Source organism: Aptenodytes patagonicus, chromosome 4 (assembly GCF_965638725.1).
Source record: "Aptenodytes patagonicus chromosome 4, bAptPat1.pri.cur, whole genome shotgun sequence".
In the NCBI taxonomy this organism is placed as follows: Eukaryota; Metazoa; Chordata; class Aves; order Sphenisciformes; family Spheniscidae; genus Aptenodytes; species Aptenodytes patagonicus.
The window spans coordinates 32,239,913-32,252,623 of NC_134952.1; the positions used below are offsets into that span (position 1 = coordinate 32,239,913).

A 12,711-nucleotide genomic window follows, 5' to 3' on the forward strand; every position below is an offset into this window, starting at 1 on the left:
TTCATTGACACCACTTATACCTGCGTGCTCAGTGCACTTTGAAGCACTCGCACAAAGATTGCTTCAAGTACCAGCTGAGCTACTCTAAAAGTTGTATTATCTGTTATAAGGTGTAGTAATAGCTCTCAGTCAAACAGTAAAATCCTAGCATGTTTCATATGTGGGGAAGAGAAAGGTAGTTTCTGTACAGTTGCATCTACCTATATTTCTCTGCAAGTAGTTCTTAAAATATGGGCTGAGACAAAGATACATCAAGTCATTCAGTATAATCTTCAGTTACTGCCTTTCTTGGGAAGCCTATTGTGCATACAGTACAAAGAAGCCTCCAAGGTCTTTCTGATTATGTGTGCAGTTGATTAAAACTGCCAGTTTTCATTTAGGAACAATTAATGAGATGTTTTGCCTAATTCTTAAATGGCAATAGTTAAGATAACAATCAAAATATTTAATATCCTACAGATACAAACTTTAAATGTGAAGAAGCCATGCTGTAGACCTCTCAAAGATCCTGAAATGGCTTGTACTCAGTAACTTAAGGTGCTGTGGAAAAATATGCAGAGTAGAGTGCAGCTGCGTTTTAAAGCAACAAAAGAACTTTCAGGGTTCTTCTCCAGTTTGCTTATTTGACTGGCGTAAATTGCAGATAATGTGAATGCCTTGTCGGAGAAGTAGTTTGTTTGCTTTGCGCAACTCTTCTTAACCTGCTCTTTCAAAGGTGATGATTTACAAAGTTCTGTTAAAGTTTCTCTCCCTCTTATAATAGAGCTAATGTCAGCCCTTCAAAAGCACGCATCCGCACTGATGAAAAAATGTAGTAGTAAACCATGCGGGGGCCTTAATGCCTGGATTTAGAAGTGACTTAATGTGCAGTTGACTTTTTAAGACTTTAATTCTTCATTTATGGCTCTGGCAATGGAATGGAATAGAGCTACTTCTTGGTTTGACTGGATGCAGCTCCTTTGTCTTCTGTTTCTGGCAGATGCCAGTTGAGCTTGGCAGTTGTCTTGCCCTGGGAGGAGAAAGGTGGGACTTTCCTCAAGAGTGAAATAGAAAAAAAAGAGCCATTTAGCACTTACAGTGCCTATCTGCACGTGTTGGCTGTACCTGTTTAATATGGGGTCATCTTAGAATTATGTAAGAAGGTTGACTTGCTGCAGCAGGTTTGTGTGCATGGGCTTCTGAGTCTTAATGTCTTTTGCCTAACAAATCACTAAAATCTAGTGCCCTAAATAAATGTTAGTTTGTAATGAAAGGGAGGACTAAGTCATTCTCTTTCCTGCCCCATCCTCGTTTATTAAACAAAGTAGTAAAGACTACCATGTTCCCTGACTCTTTTGAAAGCCTTCAATTACTGTTCCATGTATAACAGATCTTCCACCACAGAGCATGGCTGGGTACTTGATGCTGCTAACTTTTGTTTAAAAACAAACCATTGTGAGGGATAGATTTTGTTAACAGAACTTTAAAAAAAAAAAAATTACTTGCAAGAATAGGATTTCTGACCAGAGCATAAGGTTCTGATCTACAAGCGAGTGTTGTATGATAAAATTGGCAAAACTAATGACTTGTGGAAGGTAACTGCATTGATTGCCTTTTGCAAGGCCAGATTGGGCCTAAAATACCCTGAAGAGTTTCAGTGTGTCCCTTAAGTCCAGAGAAGAACAAGATTCAGTTGTACTCAAAATTAAAGATGTTTGTGACTCGTTTCAACTGTGGAGTGTGCCTAGTAATGGAACTAAGCTGCCATCTTTACATTTAGGAATCAAAACAGCTTTTGTCAGGAAACAGAGTGACACAGCATTCATAGCAGCTCACTGTGAAATGATCCCAATTGAATGGGTGTGCAGAAGAATTGCTACTGGCTCCTTCCTCAAAAGAAACCCTGGTGTCAAAGAAGGATATAAGTTTTACCCACCCAAAATTGAGATGTTTTACAAGGTAAGTTTCCTTTCCTGTGATGTTAATAATACAGAGTTCTAGCTCTGTTTGATCTCTTTTAAAATGGTGACAAACAAAGCAAGTAGCGCTAGTGGCTGACCAATCCTCTTACGCTGGCAAAACTACCAACACACTAAAGTTTTCTTGCATTCTTGTCCAACAGCTGTTTTGTCTGAAGTGCATATAATGTACTACTGGCTTACAGGGCCATCAAAGAATAACAAGCCAAACTGTACCTAAAATAGAAAAATGTTTTATTTATAAGGTATAAGGACTTTTTAGGCATAAGCCTAACGCATCAGTTGAAACAGATGTGTTGATGTATTTGAAAAAATTAAAATAAACAGTACTCGCATGGTGAGGGTAAGTAGCTAGCTAGTCACTTAGGATTATGAACTTCCTTGGGAATGCGTGCCTTGAAAGAAGTGTCTTGTGAACGATGACCTAAAGTGTTGTTTGCAGTGTACCCTGTCACTCCTGGGGCACTGTCCAAACCTGAAGTGCTTTTAAAGATGTTCAGGTGTTATAACAAGTGTTTTCAATGTTGCTGTCACTTTTTCTAGTGCTAATCATAAAATAATAGTTTGAAGCCTGTTTGTTTTTGTTTTGTTTTTTTTTTTTGAAAAACGAACAAAACCTAGCATTATCTTCTAATGGTTATTTTCCTTTTCTAGCAAGCTTAAATTACATGATGTATATGTTTTGGTTTTCTTAACAGGATGATGCTAATAATGATCCACAGTGGTCTGAGGAGCAGCTAATTGAAGCAAAATTCTGTTTTGCTGGACTTACTATTGGCCAGACTGAAGTGGATATTATGGCTCGTTCTACTCAAGCTATTTTTGAGATCCTGGAAAAATCATGGCAGCCCCAAAACTGCACTCTGGTAGACCTGAAGGTATAAGCATCTGATTTCTCACGATCCTGGTTCTGACAGGAAATATATCACTGTATAGTTCCTAAAATAGGATGCTTATTGTCTTTTTAGATTGAATTTGGTGTTAATATTCTGACAAAAGAAATTGTTCTTGCTGATGTTATTGATAATGATTCATGGAGACTGTGGCCATCAGGAGACAGAAGTCAGCAGAAGGACAAACAGGTAGTGTTTTAATCTTTACCTCTTAAGTCAGTTGGGAAGGAGAATGAAAAAAGTAAACCCTACAGTTAAACATCTGCTTTCAGAGTGGCTTTTTCTAGATAGTCTTATCTTGTTACAGAGTATTTATAGGGTACCTAATGTCCAATCCTGTTCTCATTAAATAGTTGATTATCTGGTTTATGGTAGAAAAAAAATCCTCTGCCTGTGTGTCTTCAGTAGGAATGCCCAACAGCGCTATTGACTGGAGCTATTGTATATGAAGCGTGGAGCTTCTAGGGGTAATAAAAATTTCTGACTTACGCAGATAATAAAATAGTTGGACAACAAATTGGTAGGAAGAATAGAAGCTTGGGTTCCCAGGTCTGCCTCCAAGTTTCTCTGTTTATTCAGAGTGGTATCCTCTACTAGTAGAGATCTGGTGATACATAAGAGAGATCTGCAGGGAGGATGCTTTTCTTCATTATTTATTTTGGTTAAGCTTGAATTCAATATTCAGTTGTCTCTAAGTGTTACTAACAGACTGTGTCCACATATGAGGGCTGCAAACATAAGGTTGAAATAAAACTTGTCCTATATTTAAACTTGTAGCAATTACACTTGTCAAATATCTCTGAATTACTAGATAAGTAGTTATGAAAGAACCAGTTTGGGCATGTTGCTGCAGTGGAGCTTCTGTGACAGTCATTGAGACTAGTAACAGAGACCCTATGAGAGAAAGTGGCTGTAAGCCACAGGGGAAGATTTCAAAGTGGGTTTGTCGGAGGAGGGGTATTACTTTTAAATTGGGAAGCAGAACTGCTCTGTTTACTTTGCCTGAATTACGTACTCGCATGCTTGAGTGAATTGCTCTGACAATGCTTTTGCTTGTCTCCCTAAAATAAGGTGCATGATAACATCATGCAGAACCTAGGCTGGCTAGTGCAGTGCTACTGCAGGCAATCATGTCGTTAAAAATCCAATTTTAAAAAAGCTGTATGTTTTTCCTTAAACTTACCCTTTGGGAAGCTTCCAAAACCTTCATACCCTCATGGCTAAAAGCCTTTCATGTTGCAAATGGCCATGAATTGTAATGTAGAAGGTTGTTTACACCTACTGAGATGGTTCTTCATTAAATAGCTCTTCCTTGCTTCCATATCCACTCTGTCCTATATCTGTACCAATCTCTGTTCTCCTTCCTGTGGAATTGTTAGAAACTGCATAAATATTTCAGTCAGGGTATTCTTACCAATTATGGTAGCAAAAATGAGTGCTTTGTGTAGCCAAAACACATTAACTTCAGTTTTGGGGTTTTTTTTCCTCTTTTCAGTCCTACCGGGACCTGAAAGAAGTGACTCCTGAAGCACTGCAAATGGTTAAGAGAAACTTCGAATGGGTTGCAGAAAGAGTGGAGGTATCTGTTTTTATGGACAACATATCTAGACTTTGATAACCACGTCTTCAATCCTGTTGACTGCTTTTCTTTCTCTCGCCCTGCTTCACTCTTTTTCCCTAGTTGCTTCTGAAAACAAAGAGCCAAGGCAGAGTTGTGGTGCTGATGGGATCTCCTTCTGACCTCAGTCACTGTGAAAAAATAAAAAAGGCATGCGCAGCCTTTGGAATTCCTTGTGAGTTAAGAGTGACCTCTGCTCACAAAGGACCAGATGAAACCCTGAGGATCAAAGCAGAATATGAAGGTAAATGCCAAAGAACTACCGATTTGGATTGAAACAGTATCATGTTCAAGAATGACTTGGCAGCTTAAGGAGATTTGTGTGGGGTCTGGTTTTTTTGGTTTGTGTTTTTTTTGTTAAACAGAACACCAAGCTGTTACGATGCTGTTGTATACTTGCTAATTACATAATGACAGGCTATAGACTGCACTAAGCAATTACGGAGTAATGTATTGTCCTGCTGCCTGGCCACAGCTTCCATTACTCAAAGTCTAACCTCTGCTTTTATCCCAGTACCAGAACTACTTTGCCCAAGCCTTGATCGTGTTAATACACTTATTGTAGCATCTTGCTGGTGATGCTGCCCCTTCTGAAATGAGGAGGAGTGATAGTTTCTCTAGTTGACTCTGAATATTCTGATGTGTTATTTACAAGGCAGATGTTGCTCCTATCATGTTTTCCTGCCTGTTTAATGAAAATACTCTTGTTATTTTAGATGCCGTGAGAAAAAGATACTTGATTTAAATTCTAATCTTTACCAAGAAAACTTGACACCTCTTCAAAAGTGTTTATAGCCTAGCAGAGGAGAGATAAGAACTATTTATTTTTGTGGGAGTATACTTTCTACTTGGTGAAACCACATGTGTGATAACCATAGTTGAGAAACACATTTTGAGGTGAACTGTGTAAAAATTTAAGGAGAGGAACACTTAAAGATGCCAGAGGCTTAATGGTTATGTTCTCTACAAAGCTAAGCAGCACTTATTCCTCTGATACTGAGACTTCCCCTCAGAGACAGTAAGACGTGCTAACTTCAGTTGTGGTACCAGTAGCTGGGATTTAAGGCTGCAAGATTTAGAACATATTTCTGTAAAGTGGGGAAGTTGGACACAAAATTCTCATGCTGTGTAATGGAATTGACAAAATAACTGCAAACAGACTTGGGGTCTTAGATAAAGTTCCCACAAAAGCAAGTGGTAGAGAACAAGGTGGATTACTTATTTCTGAATGTCTTCCGCTTCCCCCCCCCCCCCCCAGGAGATGGAATCCCGACAGTGTTTGTTGCAGTAGCTGGCAGAAGCAACGGTTTGGGGCCAGTAATGTCTGGTAACACTGCTTACCCAGTTGTCAACTGTCCTCCACTCTCAGCTGACTGGGGTACTCAGGATGTGTGGTCCTCTCTCAGACTGCCCAGTGGTAAGATGATCTTCAACTCATGTTCTTGTTCTGACCTACTCTATTTTCGTTGTTGTTCTAGCGTACATAATGTATACGTGCACACACACGCGGCAAAACACTGGAAAAGTAGCTGGATCAGTCTAAAGACTGAGCAAAGTCTTTAGAAATATCTTGCATACAGTCTTTGACTTCTTGATGGCAAAAAGCCCAATAGACAGAGGAAAGATTGCATAGGAATCATCTTGAGAAAAATATAAACCTTGGCTTATCCTTGCTAAATATTCCAGTTTGAAATTGGAATTAGTATTAATGGGGATCTAAATAATTGAATTTTGTTCAGTTACAGAGCTGCATTTTCCTCATGATCAAAGATCAAAAAAAAATCTTTCTCCACAATCAGCGTAGGTATGAGCTTAACTCTAACTATTACTTCAGCGCATTGCTACCTGTATGGTTTAACTTTGTTAGTGACTTGAACGGGTGCTTGGCAACTAGGAGGCCCAGAAGTCTCTTACCTTTGTATAAGGAGAGTCATTTGTATAAGGAGAGTCATTTGGTATGCTGGCTTTTGGTTTAAAATGCCATGAAGCAGTCATGTTAGAAGTAGTGGAACACATACTACTTCAGTAGCTTTAAATCTAGATCATGTGGTTCCTGGAGGTTGAAACAAACATTGTCTTAAATTGTTCTTCAGAGGCAGTGTTTTGTTTGACTATAAAATATGCTTTGGTAAGTGGCACTCTTCTCTGCAGGTCTTGGCTGCCCTACTACTCTGTCACCTGAAGGAGCTGCCCAGTTTGCTGCCCAGATATTTGGGTTAAACAACCATTTGGTGTGGGCCAAACTGCGATCAAACATGTTAAACACCTGGATCTCCTTGAAGCAGGCTGACAAAAAACTTCGAGAGTGCACCTTGTAAGTCATACTAACAAGTAACTGTTATTACTTACGCAAAGATAATGGCGTGCATATCCATTCATATTAGAATTTACATTTGGATGAGCTCAAGTGTCCTGCATCCTTTCTTACAGAAGAAAGCATTGTTAGAGCAGCAGATGAAGTCTGTCCTCATCCTTCCCACGTGTATTTTTTTTTAAATACAAAACTTAGTAAAAGATGGGGAAGTAGTATTTTAGGTATCTCTTTCTGTTGCTCCAAAATGGTGCTGTTCTGCTTTTTAGTGATACTGTTAACTACAGACTATGTCAAGAGAATGATTTGGTGCGATCTAAATAGGAGTCAACTAGTCTTCTGTATTTCTGTAACAGTAATATTCTTCCATAATAATAATATGTCTTGAACCTTATTAACTCAGCTGGACTGCTAACTAAAGCCAGTGCTGATGCTGTTCTGCTTGCAACGATGGTATGCTTTCTTTAGCAATAAAATGGCAACATATGCTGTATTAATAGGAAAAGGGGCTGGAAAAATGTTTTAAGAGCCTGAAATAAATACCTGCCTTACTTAAAAAATGTGTATATATATACATGTATGGTTTTTTAATATGTGTATGTATACATACCCCATTGATATCTTCTGGAATGATGTGATAAAGTTGACGCCAATTCTCTTGTTCATAACAAGCTATACAAATGGTTTGAGTGAACTGTAACTAGGCTTGTTGCCTGTTTGCTGTAACTCTTGCCTGGTCCAGTTTTTGCCCTTTTAAATACTAGGCAGATGTCTCCCTTCAGTAGTTCTAAAGGGCCTATGTGATGTTGTCAAACTGTCTTCATACACTTCAATAACTACCTATTATATATCTATATTTCCTCACTGTTTCTATGGAAATTTTACTGAACTGAAGGGGGGGAATAAATAGTAAAGCAACAAACTACTGGGGGGAAATCTAAGCATGACTGTCTTGTCTTTGCACACACCAATCTTCTGAGTAGGTACGATTCTAACAAATATGCAATTACTCAATGTATGTAACACACTTTTACAATTATAAATAAACTATTGAATTCAAAGCTTCTTAATGGAGACTTATTCAATAAGTACACGCAAAAACTAGCCATTAGCTGTGGTACGTAACTTCAGGACCTCAAGTTAGGTAATACTCTCGTAAAAAGCTTATGCACTAAAACCTGCCTAGAATGGTATTAGGTGACAGTCTTCTGGAAGATACTCTGCTGCTTAAGTGTCTCTCTGTTACAGGAAGCTGTGTTGCTTTGTTCCTAATGTACTGCTTTATGATTGTGTGGTAGGTCAGGCCTTACCCCTTAGTGTGAGCAACTGGATTAAATGCTGCTGCTGGCCTTCTCCTTCACAGGAAGGGACCGCGTCTTATGTGTCGTTGTATAGAAGAGCTCTAAACAATGCTCTCTTCTGGAGTTAAGTGCAGGGGTTTTTTTAATTGGTCAAAGCTTACACTAAAGCAAAATAACTAGAACTTTTTTCTTAGTCTTGAGGGCGGTTGCTTTTCTAATGAATTTCTAAATGAAATCTCAATAATAGTGAGGGCTAGTGATGACAAAGAGGTTGAAATTCCCTGGTGGCATACCATCTCTGTGGAAGCACTGACTTAGAAGTGAAGATCCTCAAGACAGTGTTTTTTTAGCAAGCAAGCTATTTACCAGGGTTGTACTTGCCTGCATGCTTATGCTAGCACATCTGAAAGCCTGCTGTCAGCTAGCTCTCCTAACAAGATAGCAGTATTAACTTCAACTAGCAGAAAAATTAATGGGCAAAAAGAGATGAGTGCATGTTCTTTGTTTGCTTGGGTGAGTGAATGGGTTCATCTTATCTTCTAATCGGACAAGAACCAGAGCCAACAACTGTAAAGGAGAGGGCAGCGCTTCTTTCTCCTGGTGGCAGTAGTCTGCTAGCTCAGACTGTGTTATGTATAACAATACATAACCCGAGGGTGAAGTTTCACAAGAGGTGAAAGTGTCATTTCCTATTCTTCCCCTCCCTACCCAACACTGGGTGTTAGCTCTGATGGGTGATCAACCTGACAAGCTTATTAGTCACCTGACTACCCCAGCACCATGGTGAGACAGGCAACTGCAGCCAGCCATTTGTCTCTTTTTCTACCTGCATCGCTATGTTGTGTTGCTGTCTCTGTACAGTCTTCCCCCATGCAATAAAAATTAGTAACAGACAATGGTTTGAGTGTTACACCTTGGAATATTCTGTATTGTCGCCAGTTACTATCCTCAAATTACTTGCACCCTGATTATACTAACTTCATGTGTAAAATTGTGCCAGTTTACGCTGGGCATGAGCATGCTAAGTGCTTTAGTTGCCATAGAGATGGCAATTCTTCAGTTTCTGGATGGGCTGGATTGTTTGGTGGTTTTTTTGTGCAGTCTGTACTGAACTCTCAGAAGCAAACCCTTGCTTGAGCAGTTGCCTTGCAAAGAAGTACAAAGACACAGCTGCTAGCATTAACACTGTGTTGCTGTGATCAGCAGATGAAACCTGTGAAGTCTATGATATCTGCAACAACTCTACATAGTCATCCTGAAGGCCGAAGTGCTGCGTATCAGCTGTTTAGCTGGAAGTTCTTCACAAAGCTTTTGCTATAAAACAAACATACTTCCCCTTGGTTCAGCATTCCAACTGTTACATTGATGCAATAACCTGAGAATTTCTTCAGGCAGAAATTGATCTTGTAGCACTTGCTTTTTTGTCCAATTTTAAAAACTGTCCCAACAAATTCTTAAATAAAAAGTGCTTTTATCTTCACAAAAACTATTACATAGAGGGATTACTTAAATTTATTTGCATTTTTAAAATTGAGTTGGAATACCTGTAATGAAAAATCTAATTTTTAAGCACCTGCTGTGGAACCTAGGACCCTGGATTAGATCATGTCCTAATTAGCAGTCACACTTCCCTGTTCAAAACTTCCAAAAGCTTACACATGCTCAATTTCTGGGCTCAGACAAAAATAAGGTATAAAGGTTGTTTGAACAATCAAGACTTGTTTCAAGGTATGTACATGAGGAGAACTTTAAAGCTTCATAGAGGGTTGATTTTAAAAAAAAGCAAAACCACAAACCCTGCATTTCCCGCAGAGCTTAAGTACCTCTAGAATGCGGCTGCAGTCCCCGTTCCCAAATCCCTATTCCCTTTCAGATCTAAGTGTGTGCATTCAAAACTCCTCAGAGTTGCTGCACAACAGCTACTTGAGCGAGAGGGACCTAAAGCCACTTAAGCATCTGCTGTTGTGCTTTTGCAGAAGCATTTTAGATCTTGACAGGGCAGAACAGCCTCTTACTCATCGAAGCCTCATCAGGATACACAAAGTCAGTGTTCCAGCCAGGATCTCAAAGCATACCTATTCACTCAAAACATAATACGCACTCTACAGGTTAGAACAGTCACCCAGGTTATAAGCAATTTAATCCCCTCTCTACTGGGGGAAAGGGACAAAACTTAACTTTTCTCTTACTCCGTACTGAGGGTACTGAAAAGTAAGTACTGAAAGAGTACTTTAACCACCACAGGGATGCGGACACCTGTAGGAAGGGAACATCTTAATTTCCCCTTCCCCCCGCCCCCCCCCCCCCCCCCCCCCCCCGCACTGTTTCAATTTGTTTCCTTAAATAACTGCAACAGGGGTTGGACCACAGCAATGCTGCAGCTGCCTCTAAGAGCTTTGGGTTTCTGCCTCGGGAGTCTTGTAGCAGGCCTTAGACAGACCCTGTTAACCTTCCTTTGGTATGGAAATGATGATGACTATGAAATATCAGTTCAACTAGACTGGGAGCTTTCTGAAGGACTTACTCCCTGAAGAGTATGCCCCGAGCATAAGGAAGATCTTCAACTTGGAGAAGACAGAAGATTATTTGTTCCCCATGGAAGGTAAAATTCAAAATTTCTTGAAGAAGGAATTAAGATGTATTTGCATGGAACTTGGTAAAAGAATTAACTATAACAGCTTTGCGCTCTCTCTTCCCTCCTAATGACAGATGTCATCACCACTAGGAGGATAGATACCTTGATAGAAAGATAGCACAGCAAACAAGTTGCCAAAAGCTCAACAGATGCTTGAGAATATCAAGCATCAAGTTCAAGTCTTTTCAAGGACAGAGCTTTTCACAGAAAAGAACAGGTTGTCTTTCAGAGGAACTCGGAGCTTCCAAGATACCGGGATTTTGTCCCGCAGGGGGAAGTAAGCTGAAACGTCTGATAAACAGATCTGATAAACCGGCACAGGAAAGAGGGTGGGCTGTGGCAGCCCCAACAAGTAGCCCTCAGACAGAACTAAGTAAGGTCTGATGCAAGAGGGAAAACCAAAAAGAAATAGAACAAACAAAAAAAAAGGAACAAAGGGAAAAAAAGAAAACCCCAAAACAACCACCACCACCTCAGAGCAGCATCAGGGAGAAGCTAGCCCACTTGGCCAAGCGCCTTGTATAAGCTCTTTATGCCGATAAAAAGCAGCATTCCTAGCTGACAGACCAGAAAGCTCTTGAACACAAGGAACCAACACGCACACAAATAGGTGATATAATTAGGTAGTTTAAGATGCCAAGCTCCAGAGAATTTCTATTGGGATTGGAAAGTGACTGTATTTGTCTTGATACAGCACAGCTCCCTGTCCCCAGTTTCCCATTACATCATTTCCCTTTTCTAACACACTTAAACATCTGGTAAATGGCCAGCTTCCTAGCTAGTACAGGTTCATATTCAGTCTGCTTTAGAAGTTATTTCCAATATAGGACATTCTTCCATCTGACTTACCAAACAAAACAAAACCCCTCAACTAGAAGTATAAAGACTTCTTTACCAACTTCTTTCTCTCCAACATTCAGAACTTTTTGTCCTTAGAGAGCCTGCCACATGCTCACAGGCGCTCCTGACTGCATTTAAGCTACATCGCTTGTACTATCACTAGTGCAATTACATTTTTAAATCCATGGTGAAATCCTGCTATTGGCCTTTGCTTGTAAAAGCAGTCGCAGTCATGAGCATCCAGGAAAGTAAAACTTCACCAAAATCAAGGCTCAAAACTCAGTGGAGTCTCTTTTACTTTGTTTTGGTAGAGGCTTTAGAATAACTTACATCCTAGCATTAAACATTTTACAGCTCTTTTTTTTTTTTTAAATTGTAGAAAAGCACATAAATGAGAGGCTAACGGACAGATTTCAGTGTGATACCAAGCGGCATGGATACAATAATCCTTAAACAGGTATCTCATGTCTACGCGCTAACTGCAACAACCTTCCCACTGGAAATCCAGTTGTAGATAGCCAGGTTTCTACAGTCAAAGGCAGTACTGAAAGAGCAACATCTCAGACTTGGTCAGGCGCAGGCCAGGCAGTTGTGGTTTGTCTACTGCTCCTTGAAGACCTGCTCAAAGCCAAAGTTTCAACCATTCTCTCTGGGAACTGTCCCTGCCCCAACTGATAAAGTCAAGTGAGCAGTGCCTTGCACTGCAAGTCTCCCTTGTGCTGTCGTTCAGGAGACTCAGTTATGCAGATCAACTCTACCCTGTCTCACTTGTAATCGATGCAAATGAGGCTATAGTAAAATTTCAGTATTTAGCAGATATTTACCCCACCCCACACACGCTGGGACAGACCAGCTCAAAGGAGTGGGTTAGATGATTTATAAAACCAAAAGGATGAGCATACTGTCCTTCCAAGTCTTGTAAAGCCGCTAGCAATGTTTGAATCTGGCCGAGTCTTTCATGGGGTTCAGAGCAAACATTTCTCCCTCGTAAAGTTCTGGCATCACTTCAAGTTTCATAGCCACCCCCCACCAGCGTATCTTACAGCCATCTTTGCATATTGTCCTTAAAGAAACTTAGGACCAGTAATAGGCCCACAGAGAAACGATTTGCTAGAATGTGAAGAAGTTTGTGTATTTGCCAATTTCCAAAAGAAA

General features: G+C 40.0%; 1 protein-coding gene across 1 annotated transcript in view; it reads left to right on the forward strand.

The window, feature by feature from the left end:
- Positions 1-7,841, forward strand: part of PAICS (phosphoribosylaminoimidazole carboxylase and phosphoribosylaminoimidazolesuccinocarboxamide synthase) — a 42,164-nt gene extending 34,323 nt beyond the window's left edge. The window contains exons 15-21 of the mRNA XM_076337527.1: positions 1,760-1,938; positions 2,657-2,836; positions 2,927-3,040; positions 4,347-4,430; positions 4,533-4,713; positions 5,728-5,886; positions 6,621-7,841. Of these exons, the coding sequence (XP_076193642.1) occupies positions 1,760-1,938; positions 2,657-2,836; positions 2,927-3,040; positions 4,347-4,430; positions 4,533-4,713; positions 5,728-5,886; positions 6,621-6,787 (1,064 nt within the window). The 3' untranslated portion in view covers positions 6,788-7,841. The remainder of the gene's footprint in view (positions 1-1,759; positions 1,939-2,656; positions 2,837-2,926; positions 3,041-4,346; positions 4,431-4,532; positions 4,714-5,727; positions 5,887-6,620) is intronic.
- Positions 7,842-12,711: the final 4,870 nt, after the last annotated feature.